We start from the raw sequence: 24755 nt of genomic DNA, 5'->3' as shown, positions 1-24755 counted from the left end.
GTGCGCTACAATGCCGGGTGTTGACTCTATATCCTTTATAATTATTGTACTCTATGGTTCTGAGTTTACACACAGCTTTGTAAGTTTACCGCGTTGTAATATTATGTTTGTAATTGATAACGATATTAGTTCTATTTGTTAAATTTTAAAAATTGTTCAACTAATCCAGTTCTTGTTGACACTTTTACACGTTCAATAAACACATGTCATTTTACTTTTTAAGGTGAGTGGAAAAACGACATTAATCTCTGTTTACTGTAGTAGTCACTACAATACAATACTTACTTTTAAATTTTTAGCCATGGCAGACACACAGGTCAACAGCACTCTCGGCGATCTCTTGGAAAGTATAAAGGATTATGATGTAAACAAGAGGACCTATGCTGCAATACTTAAACACTTAGAAGCAGAAAATCGACTTAAGTCATCGGATTTTGAAAAAATAATAACACTCTGCTTACATGAATACAACAAAAAAAATATATTTGCCATTTCGAGTTTAAAAATCTTATCAAGTCTTTTAAATAAAATTGACGTAAGTATCATAAATACAAAATAATTGTAACTATAAAGTATGATTTTTGCACACTGGCTAAAGATTTTTTTTTCTTACAGAAGGAACACAACAATTCATCAGGATTAGTTGCATTATTAGCCGCAGTCTTGAATAATCTTAAAACAAATGCCAGTGTTGTTAAAATTAGTGCTTTAAAAACATTATGTTTTGAAATTGTTTTATCATTTCCTGATAAATGTTTGATAACAGCAGTAGATGAATATGCCAAGGAATTTTATATTGTTATGGAACAATATTGCCAGGAATCATTGGATGAACTAGTAGAACAAGTAAGATGCTTATAACTCTTTTTCATTTTCATTTATGAAAGTGTTTTAGATATTGATAGAAAATTTGATCAAATAATATGATATATATATGCCATATTCATACTAACTAATAAAATTTAAATTTTAGATTCTAATTTTAATATTGAAACTGTTAACAATTTTGCCTGCTGCCAAAAAGAGCAAATTTATTAGAGATGGGATAAACACCTGGTTTTCAAGCCTCATACCAACAATTTTTAACATAGCAAAAGAAAACTCTTTAGGATTAAATGCCGCACTGGAGTTATTAGGGGTTTTATCAAAAGAACTTCAACCAGAGGACTACATTGAAAATAAACATTTTAATAGTTTCCTCTCAGACATACCTTCACAGTAAGTTATGGTTATCCTTGACAACATTTGGCAAAAGGTCAGTTTACAAAAGTTTAATGTTACCAATGTCGGTTAATTCCAGATATGTGCCAATAATCTTAAATATATTAAATGAAGAGCGAGATCACTGGGCTCCACTGTGGATTGGCACGGTAAATCTGTTGAAAGTCAACCTAACGGCTTCCACCCTCAATGCCTTGTTAAAAGTGGTAGAAAACGCTTTCAAAAATGACTCAAAGAACAGATGCTTGGCATTTGAGTGCTGGAAATTTTTTATAGATAATTTTTCTTCACAGAGTCAGAGAATTTTGAACAGAAGAATTAAGCTTCTCGCGATTCCGCTTCTTTCTTTCAACGCCAAGTCCGAGGAGATTGCTTTGGTAAAACTCGACACTTGGTGGCATTTCATTGTCAGACTATGTGGCAAAAGTGACATTTTAACTGAGTACATTCAGCCATTTCTAACATTCTGCTTTGGATCTCCGCCGCCGTCGAACCAACCGTCGGCTCCGGGAATGATTTCCAGTCGCACTAAGAAGGCGGGCCTCCAAGCTTTGGCTAATATTCTCGGGCCCTGCGATTGCGACTGCTCCGGCGAATTGGAAAGATTAGAGACCGCACTCATCACGGGAGAACGTTTAGTTAAAGATGACAAAGATTGGTTATACTACTTCGGGTTCGCTCTGGACATTTGCGTGGAATTGGAATCGGTAGAAGCGAAGGGGTATTTAAAATGTGCTTGGAAATCGTTTTTACTTAAAATATGTGACCTCCCGAGCGAAACGTTCAGAAGAGAAGAAATGTTCGGTAAACTGTTAGATGTCTTAGAAAGATCCCTTCAGGTAATGCGACACGCCTTTCTCGTTTAGTTAGCGAACGGAGAACTGCACAGTTTAACGATGATTCGTGAATACTATTTTTAGAAATGCTGTTTCAACACTTCCGAAATAATAATCGACGAATTGATTCCCGCAATTTTTGAGCTCGACAAGAGAACGTCTACGATGCTCATGGGCAGCGAGAGTGGACTCTTCCGCAGGATACAAGCCATCTTGGCGGATTCTTGCAATAACAATTTTTATTTAAGGTAAAAGTTTTTTGCTACATTTCGTTGAGAAACGTTCCTCGTAAGCTAACTTTAAACCCCGTCCCGAAATAACGACGTTCCGGGAGAGACCCGCGGAGGCGGACTGACACTAAAATTAAAAAACGTTTAACGAGGTAGCTGAATACCTGATATTTAATTTAATTGAGTTTAGGTTAGTTTACAGCCGCCACAATGGTTCGGCTGAAATACGCGTGAGGGAGAATTCTCTCTGACGACTAGATGACGGACTCTTTCCGGAACGTGGCTATTTTAGGCGTCGAGGAGGTCGTTTGGGCTCGTTTTAATCGTACCGAAGCCTTTTTACAGTTGTAATATCGACAAAACGACGGAAAAGATAGGAGCGTTCACGGATTACGCCACGGAGAACGGCAGAAGCGTGGGGTTGGAAAATTTACTCGAAACCCTTCCGAATTCGGAATCGGGAGTGCTTTTGTGGACCTGTTACGTGGAATCCACGATGAAATATAAACATTTTTCCAACTCTCGATGGATCGTCGCCCTAGTGATGTGGCCGATCAAGCAAAATATTATTTCACACGTGAGTAGAACTCGCGGTCGTTCCGTCCGAACGAGAGACATCACCGCGACATTGATGTTGCATCGCGATAGGATCTTAATTTTTTTATTACTTTTGACAGATAGAAAAACATTCAGCGACTTGGATCAGTTTTTACGATCTTCTCGATGAAGAAAACGTAAAAAACGAATCGAGCACAAAGATAACTCACTCGGTTAACGATAAACTGTTGCTGTTCTTGTCGGGAAACAAATCGGTGAACACGCCGTTGAGGCTGACGAGCATCGTTTCCTTGATAAAGCAAGATTTAAAAGAGAGAGGTTCGTCCCCTATCGCCGCCTCGATCTGTTCTGTATTCAGCGTTTAAAAAAATAAACTTGATCTTTAGATTGACATTTTCAGGAACGAGTCCTCGGAAATCGGAGCATTTGACCCTGAAAATTCTGGCGAAGCAGCTGAACGACGAACTTATCAGTCCCACGATTTATTGGCATTTGCTCGACTGTTTGAAGTTGCTCTTCGACGCGTTCGTGCTTCACAAAGACTCCGTCGACGTGAAAAAGTTGCTGCTCGTCGCGAACACTACTCTGAAAGTGACGCCGAAAATACTGTCGACCCTCGAAGCCGCAGTGAGTTTGACGGCTTTTCGTGTCCTACGCTCGTTCTAAAAAATTTCAATTGTTTTATTATTTTGTTGTCATTTCAGGATACCGATTCACTTCATCGTGTGGAATTTTTCTTGAAAAGTATTCATAGTTTAATAAAAATGGACGAATACTCGAAATCGAGCGTCATCATCGTGGAAGGAATGAAGCGTGTCGCGTCCTATATCGCGAGTCGGCCGTCGGTGCTGTCGAACACCGTGAAACTAATATTTTCTTCGTTGATTTCACACGAAGACAGAGAGATCAAGAGTCTCGTGAGGAAGATGTCGCCTGACGTCAACGTCAAAAAGTCGACAACCTCTAAAGACAGTAAAAAGAGTGTCAACATTGTGAACACGGTCGTCGAAAACGGAGAAGAATTTGTCCAAATCGAAAGTAATTGGAAATTTAATCCGAAAAAATTAACCGAACATCAGAAGGAAAAATTGCAAAGGAAGCGAGAAGATATTCCGGCGCTGTATCAAGACTTGTCTCAGTCACAAGACGAAATCAAACTGAGGACGTGGAAAAATGATACCACCGAAACGACCTCTTCCAGTAAATCCTTCGGTTCCTCCGCAGCCGTCTTCGACGTCACGCGGAGCCCTACGGCCGTTCCCGAAGTGATAAAAACTAATGACTCACAGTCGGCCGCGCCTAAAATTTCGGACATCTCTAAGGTGACCCCGAAGATCAAAGACTCCAACTCTTCACGAATACTTCTCAAAGATCGCGTGTCTCGAAACGTGAAGAACTTAGCGGACAAATCTTTTTCGAGCAAAGACAACGTCAGTGAACTTGTGGTGGTCTGTGAAAAGTTGCAGACCATTATACCCGCCGTGGCGAAACCCAACTCTGAGAACACGCTCAACTCTGCCGTGTCGGTGGCCTCTTCGACGAAAGAGCAAATCTGCTCCAACGACAACGTCGCCAAGTCGACGTCGCCTTTGCCGATCGCGGCCGAACGGCCCTCACGTAAAAGAAAGCCGCCAAATAAATATATCGATTCGAAGATATTTGTACACAAAAGAAGATCAAACCAAAACACCAATTCCGCGGTCGATACAATACTGAATTCTGACCCGTTGCGAAAAAACTCCGACGACAATTTAAGATTGGCAGACGAAGCTTCCCGTTTTAGCAATAACGACTCGCCGATCAAAACCGAAGACGTGCCCAATAGAGACAAGAAAGAGGTCACCACTCCGAAAACTGTTAACCAGAAAAACGCAAAGGAAAGCGGCTCAAAGTCATTTAAAAGAAGTGGCTCAAAGGAATCACGCATTAAAAAGCTTTTGGCTATAGATATGGTGAAACCGACGGTTTTGATCGTACGAATCGATGACGGCTGTTACGCCACGAGGAACAAATCCAAAATGACCCCGGCCAAGTGCATCGACGTCGATGCTGCTAAGGAATGTCGGCCGGCCCCTGACTCCGCGTCCCAAGACATCATCGAGAGCTCGCAAGACTCTTCGGTCACGGCCGTATCGGTCGTTTCGACGAAAAACAGCACGAACAGAGCGACGGTGTCTTCTCATAACAAAGATATTTCGGATTTCCCGGACAGCTTCGAAGACACCTTGTTACTGAGCCACAAAGTGTACGATAGCGTATTACCCGAAAACGATACCGTACTTCGACCCAACCTTTCGGCGGATGAAGCGGACTTCGAAGTCTTCGACGCGCAGACCGATTTAACGGAAGCTTTAGACACGGAACCCACGAATACACAGTATTGTGCACAAATTGACGACGGATGTGGCTCCTCCGAAACTAATCACTGTTTAGAATCGAGTACGCAGTGTGTTGCAGATGCCGACACTAGACCCGTAAATTTTACGATTGACATAGTCAAAGAGGAAGTCAACGATTCGTTTTCTAAAGAAAATGAATTCACGAAAATGTGCCGCTCGAAGCCCACGAAACACGTCGAAGCGTCGAACGCTCCACTCGTGACTTCCGTCGACGCACGACCGACGGTTGTGTCGACCGAAACGACCGAGAGACGAGACGAGGCCTCTTCTCCCCTCAAAGATGACGAGCGGAGGAGAAGGGACTTTCTCGACGACACTTTAGAAATATCTCCGATCAGGACGATGAGTCCTCTGATGCGCGAGAGGACGCCTTCGCCGGAGACGAGCGGTGATTACGTAGTCGTTAATCTAACGTCCTCGGTCCTGCTCAACGGAGAACCCGCGGATGCGGTCGATTCCCCTGAAGTTTTCACGGAGGACAATACGGAAGTGAGAGATCTGTCGCCTCCCAGAGGGGAGCCGGCCGGGGGCGAGGGCGTCTCCGGCTCGGGACCGTCTCTGAAGAGAAAGCCGCGAGTGCGGCCGGCCGGAAGGGCGGCGCACATGCTGGGCCTCTGCGTCGACAACGGAGACGATCTCTCGCCGGACGAGACGACGAGATCGACGATGAGGAATCTCAAGAGGACCACGGACGTCGGCAGCTCCGACGAGGCTGACGACGGCGAACCCTTTCTGCGGCTGGGGCGCGTCCTGCCCGCCGTCGACAGCAGCCCCTGCGGCCCCATTCTCAAGAGAAAGCACGCCGTCATCGCCGAGGACTCCACGCCGTCCCCCGCCGGCAAGGTAGGCCTTCGACGTCGCTCGTGGGACTCGTCGGTTCGACTCTATCACGATGCCGATGTCTATTTTCAGAGAAAACGCGTGAGCTTCCACGATCCCCCGGTGTCCACGTCGGTCTGCGTGAAGAAGTACATCGACCCCTGCGCGCTCCGCTCCCCTCAGTGCTCCGCGCCCCGACGGCCGGATAGACCGGACGGGTCGCTCCTCCGCCCCCTCGCCCAGACGGCCGCGTCTCAGAGGCGGCTCGACAAGATTCTCGCCAAAACCGTCGAGAGCATTCTGTCGGGGTCGCCCGACGTCCCCGACTCGCCCTCGGGTCCGTCGCCGACGGCCGAGGTCGACCCGAGCGACCTCGACGACCGCGACCCTACGTCGGCCCGATTGACCGAATGCGAAGACTCCGTCCGGAACGTAGCCTCGGATCCGTCCTCGCCTCCTCTGCGGACCGATGCGGGGGGCGACGGGCCGGCCGTCGAGAGGCCGCATCGGCACCCTTCGGAGGTCGAGTCGCGGAAGACCGACGCGGGAACGCAGAGCGACGTACCCGAGATCTCCTCGGTCTCCTCTCAGACCGACGGAGAGACGGAACGGGGCGGGAATCCCATGAGAGAGAGCGACGTGGCCGAATACTTGAGTGCGGTGAGCGACATCTCCGAAACGACGGAGTCCGAGGACGAATGGCCTCTTTGACCTCGTAAAATTTACATTTGCAGAATCCCAACGTCGCGCTGGCCCTGGACGAGAGAGGCCTGGAGGCCTTGAGCGCGGCCTTCGTCCGGAGATTGCTGCGAGACGAAGGGAAAATGGCAGCGTTCGTGGTCACTTTGCTCCGGGAAAGGTTCGAGACGAAAGACGCCATCGCCTATTGGTGTAATATCTTGAAGACGATCACCGACACTCCTTAGTCGTTGGACTTTGAGGATTCGGCCGATTTTATTATTTCTCATTCGCGTCTCAGATCGAGATTTCTCTTTTATGGCTCCAATAAAACGAATATTAAACTTTTATATTAACTTTAATATTAAAATAATGTATTTACAGTTTTCAGTCGTCGGTCGACGCCCTTGAGGTGTAGACGTTTGGGAACAGTTTTTATATAAAATGCAGGGAATTTTATAAATCAATCCCGTTTCGTGCGGTGCCTTAATACTTACGGATCAAAGATACATGGCATCGAAATCTATCACAAAATATCAACCTTTAAAGTATATACAAAATCGAAATAACGACGTCACGACGGACCCACCGAGAAATATATTGTAATAATATAGCAACTGTATGGGTTTTTATGAAAATAATATTGTAAATATTTAAATGTACGTGAGTTGACTTTCGGTCTGAAGTTCTGGACTCGGCCTTCTCTTTTAGTTAATGGTTTGCGAACGCGACCGGTACGTCGATGACATAGATTAAGGAACTGATTGACGAAATAAATTATACAATTGACATATTTTTTTACTACACCTATCCTATTAAAAACAATTCTAAAAGAACGCTCTCTAAATACTAATGATAACAGACTTATCTCGAATCCTTTACTAACGCTATTAACCCTATTAATTAATAAAATTAAATCCAAATCTATCCAATCCAGACTAAACTCAACAGTTCTATTAATGATGTGTACTTGTTTCATGTTTTTATTTTATTTTCAATATTTCTTTCAATTTGATCGATGCAATCGTTCCTTACATAACAGCTCGCTGGACTAGTAGGTACACCGTGTCTCACGACCTACCTAGTCTACGAATTATTGGATATCTTCCCGTAAAAATAATACTTTGGTCCACAAATTGAGCACAAAGAAACGTGTTCTCGTACAAACGCTTCAAAAGAAGAAGGAATTAATTTTTTTCTTTCAAGGAAAACGCAACTCTGCTATATAGTTATGGATTTCTAGATTTTGGTGTGAGTTTGAGCGCCTCGGAGCTCGGGGCCTGTGTAAGTTATGGTGCGAATGGGTCCGCGTAACCCTGTACTGGTTCTCTCTCCGCGGACTCGTGTCGCTCGACTTTCGCGACATCACAACTTCGTCGTCACTGAATCCCGGTGTTCGCCTGTAATTGTCGAACGCTTGGCGATTCGCTTCATATCGTTGTTTTTGCCAAGTTCTCTCGCCGTCCCGACCGTACATGTCTAATTCTCCCGACGGCTGAAACTCGCTGCTGCTTTGGCCGTAATTAAACTTAGCCCAACCGTTTTCGTACTTTCTTTTACCGTCTTCGTTTATTGCTTGTCGACGTTGAGATTGATTGGAACTGCTCTCGCTGGTGTCCTCCCCGGATGTTCCTATTCCGAGATCTTTGTCTTCGCTATAAATCTTATAGATTCCGTGAGGGCTCCCATTCTTTCCACTATAGATTTGATCGTTGAGCGTCAATTGAGGATGCGGTAAACAATACGGGTTGGGATAGCATTTCTCAATCTTGGCGAGTCCAATCTCGTCGTGCTCGCGCGTACACGAACCCGGTCCAAAGAGAGACAAAAGCACCGGCAAGAGGAATAGTCCGTGCATAGCCCCGAAAAATATCACCATAAATACCATTTTGAAGAATACCGAGAAAATATAGCTGTCCGCTAATAGTAAGGCGACAACTCCTAAAATAGTACTGAAGGAACCTTGAACGATTGGCAACCCTAGAGAGTATAAACATTCACTGACGCGTTCTTTCGGATATTTCGCTTTGGATGACATGTACGCGTAACAAATATGTGCAGTAAAATCAACTGAAAATCCTATACACATTATTAGGTTGATCATTGATATAGAGTCGAGGTTTATATCCCACAATGCCATGTACCCTACGACTCCGACTTCTATGGATATTATACTGAACGCTACCCACAAAGAACATAAAATGTTTGGAATAAAAATAAAAGACGTTATCATCATCATTAGAGCTCCGTAGCAGAGATTTTGTATGGACGTCGGGCGCACTAGCTCGAACTGAAAAGGAAAAAAATTAAAATCAGAATTTCTAGCATTTTATAGTATATTTTAATAAAAATCTTTTATACAATACCTGGTCAAAGAATACGAAATAAGGATGAAACACTGAGACGTTTAATGAAGATTGTGCAACAACTTCTCTCAGGGCTTTCACCATTTCCTTTTCGTGATTAGTCCCACTGATGTTTATAGCTTGAATCAAAAATCTCGATGCGATAATCGTTTCTCCTGTTTCATCAAATTTAACGTCCAACGAAAACGGATTTGCTGGGAAAAGCCATAGCTGAAAAACGGAAACAGTGGTTTACATACAGTACATTTTATTTCCTTTTCTTATTTTGTGTATTTAACTGACCTCTTTCAGATTCTTTATGAAATCTTGCTCCGTATCAATGGAAATGTTTAAGTAGTCATTATTCCTCTCCACATATTCCACAAAAGTCCTTAACCAAGACTCGGTATACAGTGAGTTGGATATGTAGGAGGTGTTTTCTAAACTCTTCGTTAGGATGTCAACCTCTTTTTGGACCATGGGATCGGAGTAATTGTATTTACCACTTATTATAACCTAAAAGAATTGCGTTTTAATAACATTTAATAATAGTTTTGAAAGCCTATCAGACAGAGAGACTTACCTGTATTCTGTAAGGAAATTCTCGATAGTAAAGGTCCTCTCGGTCGAAAAACTCCACTGAATATGAATCGTTCTTAGATAACTTTCTTCTCTCTAGGCCCTCTTTAAGGTTAGTTACTCCATAACCTGCCCCAGCCAAATATGCCAGAAACACGATAATAACCACAGCTTTCATATAATTATTATTCAGTATATCTGCCATAGTCGTTTTGAAGAACAACATTATGCAGTGCTCCTTGTTGTCGATGGAATTGCTTGGATCTGCCGAGTCCACTCCTCCGCTGCAGAAAATTCTATAAAGCCAAGATCTTTCTTCTGAAAAAATTAAGATCGTTTAAAACAAAATACTGAATAACCCCTGCTAAAATGATAAAGCAACTAGAACCATTACTTTACCTTTTCGAGCTCTGGATTCAGGTAGAACCTTGAGCCACGTGATTGTGTGTCGGTTCTGCTTCTCTCTATATCCAGACACTGCGACGCAGCCGGCAAAGAAAGTTAAGTGCCACACAAACGTGAAACATACTGCCAGACCTTGAATTTTAATAAGATAATGTAAGTTATTCGGTTGGAGAGAACTATTGGAGAAATATCGCAGCAATTGTGATTTTAATATTATGAAATACCTGAGTACATGCAGAAGATCTGAACAGATGGGAACGGGGAAAATACACCAATGAAGAACGACAACATATCCGTGACAGAAGTGATGGTTATGGACACGGCGGCTTCCGACAACATGATTGCCATACGTTCCGGCACGGAGAGCTGCGACGAGGTGCGTCGCCATGCCGCCAGCATTACGAAAGTGTCGTCAATGCCGATGCCTGTAAATAAATACGTGGATGACGCTCGTTGCATAGCTACTGTCCAATGCCTAAATTAGCGGAAGGTTTCAACGGAATAATTATAACATATTAGTATAACAAATGATCATGAAACATATACAGAAATCTTAGGCCAAGACCTAAACAGCTTGTAGCGCCATTGATTTAATTATTATTTTTTAATTATAACATTCAAGCGTGGAGACAACCACTTACACAAATCTGTAGGTCCCTTACTTACAGCAAATTTTTGTTTATAAAAATAAATTTTAGTCTTAAATATCAACAGGTACAACGCAACAAATGTTATAATAGGTTGGGGAAAAAGTTTCTTCGCATTTTTTAATATAGTTTATTTACATTTAACAAAAGTATGTAGGTACCATTTTGTTCGATAACTTTTTGTAGGGATATGATTTTGCCATAGAAATTTTGGGGCTTCTGATCAAATTACCGCGACAGTTAGTTGTGGCAGTCCTCTCCTGATGTTAACCTGACACTGCCTAAAGAATTCTGAAATGACCGAAACAGGTGGAAATCTGAAGGTGCAAGGCGGATGTATTCTCTTAATTTTTGCTGAGTGGCTAAAGATGTGTGGGGTCTAGCATTATGATGATGAAAAACCACACCCCTTCTGTTGATTAATTGCGGCCGCTTTCTCTCAACTTCTTGCTTTAATCTCATCAGTTGTTCGCTGTAGAGTTCAGAATCGATGCTCCTGCCTGGTGTTAACATCCAATCACACCATACACATAGCATCACCTTGTTGCGAGTTAACCCGGGTTTCGCCACAGTCTGTGAAGCCTGACCGGCCTTTGATCACGACCTTTTTCGCACGATCTTGTCGTACGTGATCAACTTTTCATCACCAGTTATCAGCTTCTTCATAAATGGTTCGGTTTCATTACGTCGTAATAAAGAATCACAAATGAGTACACGGTTCACTAGGTTTCTTTCAGAGAGCTCGTGAGGTACCCAAATATCGAGCTTTTTTGTGTACTCAGATTTTTTTAAATTTTCTGCGCGGCTGGCTTTGCATTTTTATATCGAATTTCTTCATTAGTTTCACTCACAGTAGTTTTTTGTACCGATTTTTTTCAAATGTGCCAAAACTGTTTTGTGGTCAATTCCCAGTTCTTCAGCTACGTCGTAATTACTCATATGCCGATCTTGCTCCAATTTTTCAAAAATGGCATCCATTTTATCCTTAATGCGGGACCAGAGCGACGTGATCAGTGACAGATCTTCGACATCAAAATTTCCGGATTGAAAAAGCTTAAACCAAATTTATGCTACTCTCACAGTCTGCGCTAGGTCCATAAACATCGCTTTTTTTCGCGGGTTGCCATGCATTTTTACCTTTTTTGTAGTAAAATTTTAAAATGTATCGAATTTCTTCATTAGATTCACTCATCTTGACGGTACGAAAAATAAATAAAAATCACACATTTTCCTAATTTGAATTTGAAATTATTTTCTTTAAAATTTAAACTTTTGATTATACCAAAACCAGCCAGATACAAAAGTATTTTGTAGACTTTTTCCCCAACCAAACAAAATAAGTATCATCAACCTACCAATCATTAGAAAGGGTGCAGCCAAGTTAATGCCGATGAATGAAATACCCAAATAAATAGCACAACCGAAAGCGGCAGCTGTTGCCATCACGGCCGAAATGTTTCCCAGCAGACCAAGCCACGGCTTAGAGCGCACCCAGTCGCCCATCATGCAAGTTACGAACGAGAAAATTCCCATTAAGATAAATGTGGAGCTGAAGAACGGTATGACGGTTCGGGTGTTCTTTTCGAGCTCGTGGTCGAGTGTTCGTGATGCGAATCTCGCAACGGAGATGTGCTTAAATCTTCCAGTGTCTTCTGCCACACCAACGGCTTCTAAAAACGCATCTTCCCAAGCCGCACCTCTGAAAGCATTCGAATAATAATTAAAGTTATAAATACAATGTCTGCTTTGTTTGGATTTAGACAAGAAGAATAAAAAGATAAACAGAAAACTGCTGCATATTATAATTAATATTTAAATTCAAAATAGGTTTCTTGGCGTTTAAACAAATTAAAGAATTTTCATTTATCCTACACCTACCCACCCATTAAATCAGGGCTGGAATAATAATACTACACAGACGGAGAAAAGTGAAATATTGCGCAGCTTTAAACAGTATTTAAACGAGTTTATAAGTAATAAAATAAGAATTATTTTAATCTTATTTCCCAATTGCACTTGCGCATTCTTAAAACGTTTAATTGTGATGTATAGCATTCTAAACGGTTTTAAAACATGTCAAGATCATTGCTTAGGGCAATCAGCATACATTACAATTAATTTATAGTACATTTGTATTGAATCGGAAACAATAACTCGATTGTAGAAATGAAATGTTTCTACGCAGGTACCTAAACAATTGTGCACGGTATAACAACTTCCGTATATTACTAAGTTTTCTATACCTCTTATTCTAAACGTAAAAAAGACGAATCGTCCATTGTTTTATTACTTTATTCCACAAGACAAATACAGTTACATGTTATTTTGGTTGTAGTGTATAGTACTCAACCTTTATACCACCAATGCATTTTACTCTTTATGAGCGACAATGAAAATGACTTTAGACATGTGTTGTTTTTACCTAAAATTATTTTTTAGGTAAGATAAATAAAGTCTCTTAATATGTTTTGTAACGTGGAAAAATCTGAGGCAATACTATGCTACTGGATGATTACTATTTGTAAAACACATATTAAGTGTAAATATTGTATTAATGGTATTCGCAATGTGAAAATATATGTAGAACGTATGTTACAAGTCTAAACCTACTCAATACAGCCTATTGTCTAAGTTTTCTCGGAACAAAACAAATAGCTGTGGATATTGATTCATTGTCTTTTGACTAATAACTTTTACAAATATACCTACTATTTGGATGGATCTACTTTTATTGGGTAAAACTTCTTAATACAACCTTACAATGTGTCTGTTATCCTTAGTTAGGGCATTTGGCAATGTTACCTACCGTTGTTCCTGCAGTTTAGTGTCAGTCCTCACGAACCAGACGAGCTGCACGGCGGGTACAGACACTATAGTATCATCCACAACCTTCGACCCACCGAAAAAAACAGGAAAAGCGTGAGCCTCCCACGTCACCGGGTTAAACATTATCGGAAACGTTAAGTTCAGTTCCCCGGCTTCTACCTGCGAATCAAAGCATACTTCATTTAGTCAGCTCGTAATGTTCATTCACCTTTGTGAAAATTGGAGCTAATTAGATATCACATACTTTATATATTCAAAGTTTTATTATAAACAGGTGAATTTAATAGAATATTATTTAAACTTCTACTACACAACACAAGTATAGATAACATGTTGTTAGTGATTTTGAGAAGAAGGAGCCACAGACCTCGCCTATAATCTTATCCAAGTTAAGGATGTCGTTAACGAAGCACTGGCCCTCCCAACGCGCGCATTCTTCTCTGTACGTAAATGTTTCCCCCGTCGACATGGTTACCGTGATGTTCTGCACCAGGTCGTCCAACTCACGTAGCTCCTTCCACACCTCTGTTCGAAGCATGTTTCTGTCATTGTCCTTAGCTACGATAATAACTCGGCCGAATCTACCTGAAAAATGGTACTCACCAATTAAGAATTATTTTTAATAAACTGACTTCAAAATTAACTAAGCGTTTGGTAACGTTCATCTTCGAATAACATTCTCGCTTTTATCTTTATACATAATGATAACTCACCAGGCCGTGTGATTCTCCCGACGTTAAACCGATTAGAATAGTTAACTTTAAAGTGTTCCTCAACTATCCGCCTCTCTAATTTCCCTTGTCCGCTGACCGGCGAGAAGAGATATTCTGGGTCCATTTCATAGTGCACGCGTTGATATCCTGTGACCATTAGCAGGGTGAGCAGAACCGGAATGATGATGAAGTAGCCTGGCTGCTTCCCCACGATAAGCCCGAGCTTGTAGAACGATCGATTCAGCACGTCGTCAACGAACGTTAACTTGCAACCCATCTGCAATAAAACTTTATTGATTACGAAGAGTAAGCGCAATCACGTCGTAGCTTTTATTTAATTGCCGCGATGTTTTTAATATCTGTTAAGGATTCCAGTAAGCATTTACTTGAAGGCATTAGAAGCAATGTCCGCGGTACCTAGCGTGTCCTCGTTTCGTAATCAAAAACATGTTTCATGTGCTCAAATACATGTTTCGATGTTTTCGTGTTAAGTAAAATCATACTAGACTTAACTGCTACTAATCTTTATATTCGACAGACTTTACCTGATTAAAGAAACAGGTTACTATATAAATAAATAAATATTAATTTATACTGTATACCGGACGTAACAGGATTCGCTGTGTGTTGGAGGGAGTGGCGTTGATGAACAGAAGCCCAGTGGCTGCTCTTGTTATGTCACCGTGTATATCTTTAGACTGACTTAAGCGTGATGATAACAGATTTCGAATGACAATTAATATAATATGTGTCAACTTTTGTGTTACCTCTTTAGGCGAAAAACTGGTTCAAATTATTTTAACCTTAATTTTTGTCGCCTGCCTTGATTACAATTCTTACTCACGTCGTACGTTTTTCGTATAAATTGAGTATACTATTGAAGTAAATGACTATAAATTGGATCACAGGATCATGAGTCATAACATAACATATTAACAATAATGTCCAAAGAACAAGAAATATATTTACTTAAAACTGTTGTGTCAACTGCAACTCATTTTTAATATATTCGATATAGTAAGTAACAAACCTACAGAATACTTTTAGATGCTAATATTGCCTATAATAGTAGTACCTATGTCAAGCAACAAATACAGAGCAAATAATAACCAATTATGCCTACATTCGAGTAGGTATGCAGTTCATGTATATTAACACTTGTACAAAATACATTAGACATAAATCAGTAGTTGGTTACTACTACTACTACTACTACTCAAATCAGTATCAAAAATGCCAAGAATGCGGTAGTAGTTATAAAAAAATCTTTCTCACAGTTCAATGATATCGAAGCGGTGGAATCTTTTTACAAAACTATTACTATTTAATAACTTTAAAAGTTTCATAATAACGTATATTTAGAATAGTAGTTGGAAACCAGTCTCCCAATTATTTTTTGTTACATTACCTTTGAACTAAAGAATTTCGCACTTTCGTGATAAAGATACAAAAGCAATAAACTTGAACAAGTAAGTTCAATTCGATTAAGGGGATATATCCTTGATGGAAGCAAAACGCCATAATATAATATTACATTCAGTAATTGTTGTGATAAAAATCACCATTACTCACTGCGCGTGTCATTGTTCGTATGATACGTTAAAACTATACATAAAATATAGGTACTTGAGTCATTTGTAGAATCATGTCAGCCGTGTCGTAGCCCAGAATGACTTTAAAAGAAAATACTTATAAAATGGCGCAATTCGTTTGATTATGATTGGTTAACAGCATCAACCGATATGTGTTTTTGCCTTTAACCAATAATGCGAGTTGTTATAAAATGTACAGTAATACTCCAAAACATTTCTTAACGAACGAGTATAAATCTGTAGATTGTATATTTTAGTTATCAGAGAATAAATATTTGTAATTAAATAAATAACTATAACTATGGTACTTTTTGTATTCACTAAATTGTTTTATTAAAAACGATATCTCGTATTGTTCTTATAATAGATCTTAGATCACGTATTATACACGTTGGCCTCAAAAGGTTACAAGGATTTGTTTCTGACTGTTTTTGTTTCAATCAACTTGTTTCTGTTAGATTTACTTGTTAATATTCAGATAGCTAAACATCGGTTCTTGGTGCTTCTCTATATTACGTCGATCTCCTGCTACGTAATATTACGTATATAATAGTGTGGAGTACCTTGACCGACAACAACATTTCACTTTATAGTTTGTTCTTATTTAAAACTGTATGAATTTAATTGTTTCTCTTGAAATTTGTTTAATCTGCAATTGCATAAGTAAATACTATATTCTCTTCATTATTATGTTATTATTATCCAATTTAAAGAGTCTTTACTTAGTAGGCATAATATGTAGTCACAAATTTGTGCGAAAAATACGTAGCAACGTAGTTTACCTAATAGAACTGTAACAATAATGATTAAATAGTAAACTAAGCCGCGATCTCTTGGGCCTTATTGGAAATTTAACATATAAATATTAGAACAGTGTACTTATTCGCTATACTTTAATTTTATTTAAATTATTGTTAAGGTATTCGTTTTTTATATCAATCCCATAGTAAAAATAACCGCTATTTGTATGTCTTTAGTACGCCAATGTTATATACATCCGTTCGTTCGTTTTTCTTAAATATTATGTCTCGTCACTCAATGATAGTTGCAAATAAACATTGCATGAGTGTCATGTCTAACAGCATATACAGAAAAGGGTGTAATATTATGTCAAAAGCTCCTTCTCTTGTTCTCGTAGACTGGGCGCCAATATTTGTTTTATAATATTATTTGTTAAATAATAACCATTTAATTAGCAATCGAATTTAGATTCGGCGTGGTGAGCAAATGTATCGCAATGGCAATACAAGTGATTATTTAATATTTTACATCTTATTAATCCGTTCATACAGTCCAGCGTCGATCGTACTAGCCCCGTGGCGCAATATAAGTGTAAAAAGATTTTTTAACACTTCCTAGATCTTGTAGCAAATTGCATGCTTGTGAAAGTAAAGAACGGTTCAATGACACTGCCAGTGCGGAATCGTTAAATTATTGACTACTTGAAGGCATAATAACTGTCCATTCATCAGACTCGTAATCAGAAGATCCATCTCCATAAATGGTCCCACTAGGGTTTGACAATGCCATATAGATCGTTAAAGTAAAAAGTAGAAATCAACGCAATCGACCCGATTCGCATCATTGTCTCACGGAACTCTTATATAACTGATCTTTTTATTTTTGTGTATCATTGAATGCTAAACAGTGTGAGCTGATCAAATTTATTGTAGGTTCTCACAGTCAGTTAACGTCGCTATATTTTTTCTTCGTTCGTTTATAAATGTAAAAAAAACATTCACTTGGTTCGGTCGTCCTTAATAATAACATTTCACACACATCAGCCACCTAAAAGTTTACAGCAGACAATATGTTAAAAACTGGAATTAATTACATTGCTTCATCTAGCTTGGTCTTTTCCTTTCCACTTCCATTACCTAGATTCATACTGCGCCTACGCTACCCAGTGCGCAAAAGACTCAAAACGAGTCCTCGAAACTTATGTTTGCGCTCACGGTTGAATTTATTATACATTCCCGGTGAACCACAGGAGTGAAGCATATTGTTTTTTGGTAAATTCAGGAGGAATAAAGAAATATACGAGATCGACTTTCACGTTTTCTGAACCTAAAAGCCGCCCCATTTCTATAAAAACACGAATTATTTTAGAGTATACACCATAATATATATACAATTTATGCGCCAAACAATGAAACCATTACTCGACCACCATTAGCCATTACCTATAATCAACTCAACCGATTCAGTGCGGAAGCAATTGTTATATTTTATTAACCGCAATTCAAATATCGTACATGGTGTTTGTGTCGATATCTACTTTTCATTTTTAAATTGTTTCTATCGGTTACTGTCAATAATTTTGTTAAATGTAAAAAATAAGAAAACCGTTGCAAAGTTCATGACTCACTTGACACCAACCTTGACATAGGTCGATCAGCTTTTAAACTTGATTAAACGACAATTTCGCAATGAGATTGATAAGGTTCTAGGTGAATAGCGTTAACTCGTGGAGGATTTTTCAGATACTGTGCTAAGGTTACACGCATTTGCGTGAGTCTAATTGTGTACAATATATTATATCTGCGAAAATCCTATCGATCCGTTATCTTTGCACGTTAAATGTGTTGTTTGCATGCAGTGACGCTGTTGCTCATGAAATAATTAATTTTTAATTAGTTTGCTATAATAATGTACTTTAATCCAGTTGTGAGTGTGAGTGAGTTTTTCTTTCTTAGGTCTACAAAGCACTAAAAACCGTAATAACGAAACAGTAATGAAAAAGTAATGGAATCTTATTTAAACATCCTTCGATAATAGTAAAACAATATTTATCCAGGATAATGGTTAATGTACTAATTTACATAAAGATAACTGTTTAGGTCAAGTAAATATAATTCCACACATTAAAGTATCATTAGCTGTTCTTTTGCGAAACATAACTAAAGTTAACGTTTGCCTTATTTTGTTTAAGGCTGATTATTATTAATGTGTCCATGAAATGAATAAATTTGTGTTGGGAAACAACTAAATAAGTGCTGCCTTAAGGTGAGGTCGACGATTTATGTTACAGGCCACGAAATATTCTTACTTTTATAGATATAACTTTCTTTATTACTAAGTGCTTTGACGTCTTACTTCATGGAATGTTCATACCTAAGCATAGCTCTGTTAGCTTTTAAAGGTATTTACAACGGTAAGTGGTTCATAGCAGTTTATATTACGTATTTGAATTAGCCTTTTACGCTGCTTGCTTCTAAATTCTTGTGATATTGCCGTATGTTGCAACAAGGCCGGGCAGATGTGGTAATTACAGCATATCCTGCCTTGCTTAACAACCTTAGAGTCGAAAACATCATAAAGTCAAAGTTTGGCTCTGACACGATCCCGTAATAAGGCACCAACGAAAAGTAGGAGGTCGTTCCAACTTGGAACTTTCAAGGGTAACCCTATGTTGAGGATATATCAAAGGTAACGCTGAGCCGAGGCTACGTGGCTTTCCTCAAAGATATTTCCTATGTCTAATACAGATAAAGTGTTCGCATTCTTAATGTTAATTGCACGTTTAAGAACACTTCAGAATTCTTATTACCAGTCTTCACTAATATATTTTAATTGGAATTGTCTTATGGCGATTTTATGCCAAATTATTTAAACTTGTTAAAATTATGGTACATATCCAGTATTATTCAATTGCTTACTTGGGAAATATAATTGTTATTAACTTCTGAACAACTATGCCATCATTTATACTATTAGAAGTTAGGCGAGTCGCTGAACAAAACAAGAGTGAGTCGCGGTATATTGTATTATTCCTGTCTATGGCTGATTTCTTTCTTATAAAAGTAAAGGCTAAATTTTTCATTCGAATATTGACATGTTGACTCGTTCGCTTTTTAAATCCTTTTGGAGAATAACTGCTTCAAGGCGCACAGTGAAAGTTGCTTTCCGCCTTAATTTGACCTGTGACCGATTACGTTTACATGTCACGTACCATAAACTTCAATATAGGTTCTAATAATTGAATGCTAATACCTATGTATGTAGATAATTCAATAATTGTTGTGTTAACGGAGACTTGGTAAATAAAAAACCGAAAAATAACACACATTTCTCGTTTCAAATTGTAAAAGCAACTTCTTGAAAAAGTTATAAGATTTATACATAATATGTAATTATTACACAAAAGTGACATAAAAAGAAACAAGAAAGAACCTACTTTTGCCAATCGCTCGTCATTATTCTATTGTGACAGTTTATTAGACGTAACGTCCTTTTAAGTGACTCTTTTAAACACCCACACAAAGCATTCAGAGTAATGACATTGAGAAGAGAGATTTGCGCGACGATTCTGACCAAAAACAAGAAGGCTTCTCATCTTTATTACGTCCAGTAGAAGTACGAAAAAGCTTCCTGAACAGCTTATTTTCATTCAGAAATAATAATAACGTTAAATATATTAATAAAGCACTTTATAGTAATTTATTTTTTCCACTAGCATTAAAGGGGTAATGGCCACTGTCGCAAGCCACGATTCTGCAATACTGACGTAACGCGGACGCGATCGCTTATATTCCTCATAGAAGGGGAAATTGTTATATTAAGAACTCCCGTTACTAAAATAAGATTACCATTTATTTTAATTACATTAGTACTCACAAATATAATAGCTTTAAAATGTATGTATTTATACTATTTTTATGAAAGTAGCTGGCGGTGAGTATTATGCAGACTGGTTCCATTTTTTAAACAAAGATACAAAATTCACGCGGATAAAGGCGCGGCCGAAGTACTGGCTAGTAGTGTAATACGTCGAAAAATGAGAGAAGCTTCCGGCTTGATTAAAATGATGACTTCTGAAATTATGCTTAATTTATCCTAATAACGAAATTTAATATCCAATTTCGCCTAACGAGGAGAGCAAATGCAAGTGTACGGTTTCTCGAGTTCATCACAATTCAGCAGTGTGTGACTATGTCATTTAAGTCCACAAATTTTAATTTTATACAAAATACATAATATATAATATTGGATGGTCGCAAATATATCATCGGCTTAGCGACCGTCCAATAATATATTATTAATTAAATAATATTTTATAGGCCCCTTGTATAAAAAAAAACCCGTTTAATGTTAATAAGGTATAAACGTTTAAACTATGAAAATGAGAGGGCCTCTCAATTTAAAGCCTTCAAAATACATTTATATAGGTTATACTATTTACATGAAAAAGGTTCTCGTTATCTAAACTGTCACAGTGACGAAGGCAATAACAAAAAGCTCTCGTCTTGTTAAGGATTTGTATGTTATTTTTATTACGACATTAAAGAAGGTCATAATTATATATGGTATATCGGTATAACTAATTTAATCACCCATTTATGTTTAATTGAAATACATACAAACATTTTTACAAACATAAAACTATACGGTTCTAACATAAAAAATTACGATGAGAAATTGAGACTGTCTTCCTCTGCCCTGCTGGAAGTTGTTAACTATATACACGGATGTACCGATTAATTAGTCATTTTTCATCAACATCAAGTGCTGAAAGTTGTTCTCCTTCAATGTTCAAAAACCAGCGTCAATAAGGTGTTTCGTAATTAAGTACTTCCTCGTTATTGGCTTCCGTTTTTTTTTTGTATTTATATAAAATATTTTGTATATTGAACGATTTATCCACATTTGTTCTTGAAAAAAAGCTGATATTGAGTTGATAATTAAATTAAATATATCAAAGAAATAAAGTATTAAGTGCAAATTAAAAAATATTATAAATTTAGCTGCTGTATTATAATTAAAGTTTAATAATCTGCAATTGCAGCTGTCAAAATTGACTTGAAACGAAAAGTTATTTGGCGAGTCTTTTCCAACTTTGCAACACGACTAATATTAATTATAAATATTCAATAGGTTAATTGCGTCAATTTAATTCAAAAGTTCGTATTGAGTCCTTGAAGTAAAGCAAGGTTTAAACGTTCACTTAAATAACTTTAAAAAAATATACGCACGCAAACCATTAATGGCCAAGTATTAGGTACCGACTGGTCTAATCTTGAAAATAGTAATTAAGATTTATAGAAGATAAAAAAGCAAACCTATTCGTTATGCTTATTTAGAAGCCTTGTGCGTTGTAAAATAAACTACTGTATTAAGAAGTTTATAAGAAAACATACAAATTTTCTAAAAACTAGTGGCGCAGTAGCTTTCTTTGCCTGACACACGCCGTCTTTACGGTGATTGAGATAGAGCTCTTCCGGGGTTTGAACGCACAGCCTCAGCGTCGCCGAGCCTAACACTGCACTGCTCCTATTATTATCATTCCCAGAAATGCTTTCCGGAGTAGTATTCTTTTACGACTTTTACACTATTATAACATTTATAAAAAAAATATCTAAACGACCGTTACATTTCTGCAATCGCTCTCCAAAGTAGCCTTGATACAATACTGAGGTCGTTTTCGAAATAAAGTCGATGTGTATGCGCCTAACTTTTTAATCATATAGCATCACAATTATACAAAATTACGTGCAGAGGGTCCTAATGAAGCCGTATTGTTCCGTTACTAAATACGGACTGCGAGGATTGAACATCTTTTGAAACATGATTCGTTACGAGGTTGGAGGAATGGCTATTGATGTGTCCATATTTATTTCAACGTGTCGGTTGCTTTTAAGTATTTTAGTTTTAAAATAATCTAATTTCATAGGGAACTGTCGCTGTATATAAAAAAGATGTTTAACCGCCTTTTGCAACAAGCAGACTAAATTGAAAAGGCATCTTGTAACTTTATAACGACATAAACCCATCTCCTAATGCTTTTACTTTGCGCAACTTGAACTGGATATACAAATCTCGAAAAATTTGCTCTGTCTATGGAATCTCTTCTATACAGTTTCTCACGCGTTTAAAAGGTCGGTGTCCATAGATAATAATTTCGATACCAATTTTATAGTCAGCGTAACCAATTTGGCTAAGAGGTGTCGCCCGCCACAAAAGGCAGCTATCGGACACCTGACAGAATAATAGGCATCCATACTGACACCCATTGTCCACACAAAGAATCAATTTACTGTCTGCCACGATCGTGTCTCTCTTCCGACGTCTACCTGCGTGTTTACGCACGTTTTTTCCCATCGTAGGAAACTTTTTGGTAAACACCGCAAGTCTCAACTCTGGCTATGTGTACTTTGAGACTGGTTTTGCATTTATATCGAGGGAGAGACAGAAACTGTTTTTTTAAGCACGTTAAAATGCCTTTTATCTGCGTAATATTTTCTGTAATATAAGTAGATAAACTTGGTGATTAAACGTTTCGGTTAGGTATTATTACGATCGCTAAATGGTAAGTAATTTAGTAAGTAAAAAAGTACTGAATATTCGTGTGTTGGAAATGAATAAATTAAGTTTTAGTAAGTTAGTTATGAGATACATAATGGTAAATTTTAAAGTTGTAAAGTTTTAAATATGTATATACAAGTAAGCTGAATTCTGGTTTTAACAATTATTTATTTTGTATTAGGAAAATCATAAAACTGTTATGCCATTCTTGTAACGCACTAAAACACTTATGTAGAAATTCTAAATAAATAACGTTTTGTTACAAATCAATACTTTTCTCGTAACTTCTCTTAACTCGCGTAAATTAAAACGTTGACAAAAATTATTTATTTTATTACTCTAATCAGGAAAACCTTAAGAAATGAGCCATACTTCGTGCCGCAATAATGAAAATAAGCTTTCATTATATACGCTCTAGGTCATTAATTGAAGCTTAAACTATTTACTTTTAATATATTAAGTAACGTTAGTAACAAATTACATAACGATCATAAGAAACCGTCAATTTAAATACCCGAATTCTTTATAAATTCGGTAAATTAATTCTAAATGCCTTGAATTCGTAGTATGCAATAATTGTTCTGAAGGTAATATTTCATGACGAAAGACTAATGCACAACATCAACGTATAAACTTTCTCTTGTAACTAATAACCACTGAAATAAATCGAGGTTTTGCCATAAACGTAGCGAAAACAAAATATGCCTGACATTATTCTCAAACACTAATTTCAATATATTTACTACACTTCAAAATAATGATATATTTATATTAACATATCTCTCAAAGAGAAAATCTTACAAAAAATGTGTCGCTGAATCGATAATAGATTGAATAAAAGCAAAACGGGAGAAGCTAAATTGTAAAACGTAGGTGGCCGAACCAGTAATTGTGCTTCAAGTTAATAAAAAATCATCTGAACACTGAATAATTAAGATACTATATTGTAAATTTCATTATTATATTATTCTTAATTTATGAATATCTCAATAAAAATATCGTCACTGATAAGCGTGAAAGTATTGTCAGACGCGCAAATGTTGCAATTAAGTCGCAAATCGAAACTACTCTTAATAAGACTTAGATAAAAAAATTTAATAACTCACCTTTATAAATGATATTTTCGCACAAGAAAATCCTTTATCGTTAAGCACTAAATCGAACTCACAATTTCACAGTTGTCACTTCAGCACTGAAATCGAATTCATATTTTACTCGGTCGGATCGTATGCGCGGGCGCAGCGCGGCGAACTATCGTCGCGGTAGAGCGGAAAGTGGTCGCCGTAATACTGGGTGAGCGTGCCTTGCCCCACTACACGCCGAGATAAGGACCACCTCCACAACGGACCCTAATCCCGAACAGTGAATTTTTTTATACGTCGATTAAGATTTGAACTATTGTATAAACTTAAGTGCCTTCTCAGAACAAATAGTGCTTTTTGCCTCATAGATAAGGGTACTTAGTTCGTCTTACGTTTAATATTTATTCAAACATTAAAGTTTTATACTTTTATATTCTCTAATGTTTATAATTAAATGGGGTTATGTACATTGTAAGTACATCCATAATAAGTGGAATGGAAGCGTGTTCAAGAGGACTTCTTC

The 24755-nt window shown here is 38.1% G+C and overlaps 2 protein-coding genes across 4 annotated transcripts; one reads left to right on the top strand and one right to left on the bottom strand.

Moving 5' to 3' along the window:
- The first annotated feature begins 18 nt into the window (after window positions 1–18).
- Window positions 19–7530, top strand: LOC123720526. Of its 2 annotated transcripts, XM_045677174.1 has the most exons (13): window positions 19–223; window positions 300–535; window positions 616–846; window positions 974–1218; window positions 1301–1370; window positions 1515–2060; window positions 2142–2305; window positions 2633–2864; window positions 2965–3163; window positions 3246–3472; window positions 3550–6087; window positions 6157–6723; window positions 6798–7530. In XM_045677174.1, the coding sequence occupies exons 2-13, from the start codon at window positions 302–304 to the stop codon at window positions 6987–6989; spliced, it is 5445 nt and encodes a 1814-aa protein (XP_045533130.1). In that variant the 5' UTR covers window positions 19–223; window positions 300–301; the 3' UTR covers window positions 6990–7530. The 2 variants fall into 2 exon arrangements, with proteins under 2 accessions (XP_045533130.1, XP_045533129.1); XM_045677173.1 differs by having other exon boundaries at window positions 1301–2060.
- On the bottom strand, window positions 7081–24407 carry LOC123720527 (patched domain-containing protein 3). 2 transcript variants are annotated; one of them, XM_045677175.1, is made up of 11 exons: window positions 24257–24407; window positions 14257–14533; window positions 13911–14128; window positions 13524–13702; window positions 12073–12416; window positions 10295–10495; window positions 10065–10202; window positions 9670–9983; window positions 9390–9602; window positions 9108–9317; window positions 7081–9031 (listed from the first exon to the last, which is right to left on the bottom strand). In XM_045677175.1, exons 2-11 carry the CDS (start codon window positions 14531–14533, stop codon window positions 7943–7945), a joined length of 3183 nt encoding a protein of 1060 aa, XP_045533131.1. In that variant the 5' UTR covers window positions 24257–24407; the 3' UTR covers window positions 7081–7942. The 2 variants fall into 2 exon arrangements, with proteins under 2 accessions (XP_045533131.1, XP_045533132.1); XM_045677176.1 differs by having other exon boundaries at window positions 9670–9980.
- Window positions 24408–24755: the final 348 nt, after the last annotated feature.

This window comes from Pieris brassicae, chromosome 2, assembly GCF_905147105.1.
Source record: "Pieris brassicae chromosome 2, ilPieBrab1.1, whole genome shotgun sequence".
Lineage (NCBI taxonomy): Eukaryota > Metazoa > Arthropoda > Insecta > Lepidoptera > Pieridae > Pieris > Pieris brassicae.
Note: the sequence above shows the minus strand (reverse complement) of the source record. Positions and strands in the feature narration are given on the sequence as shown.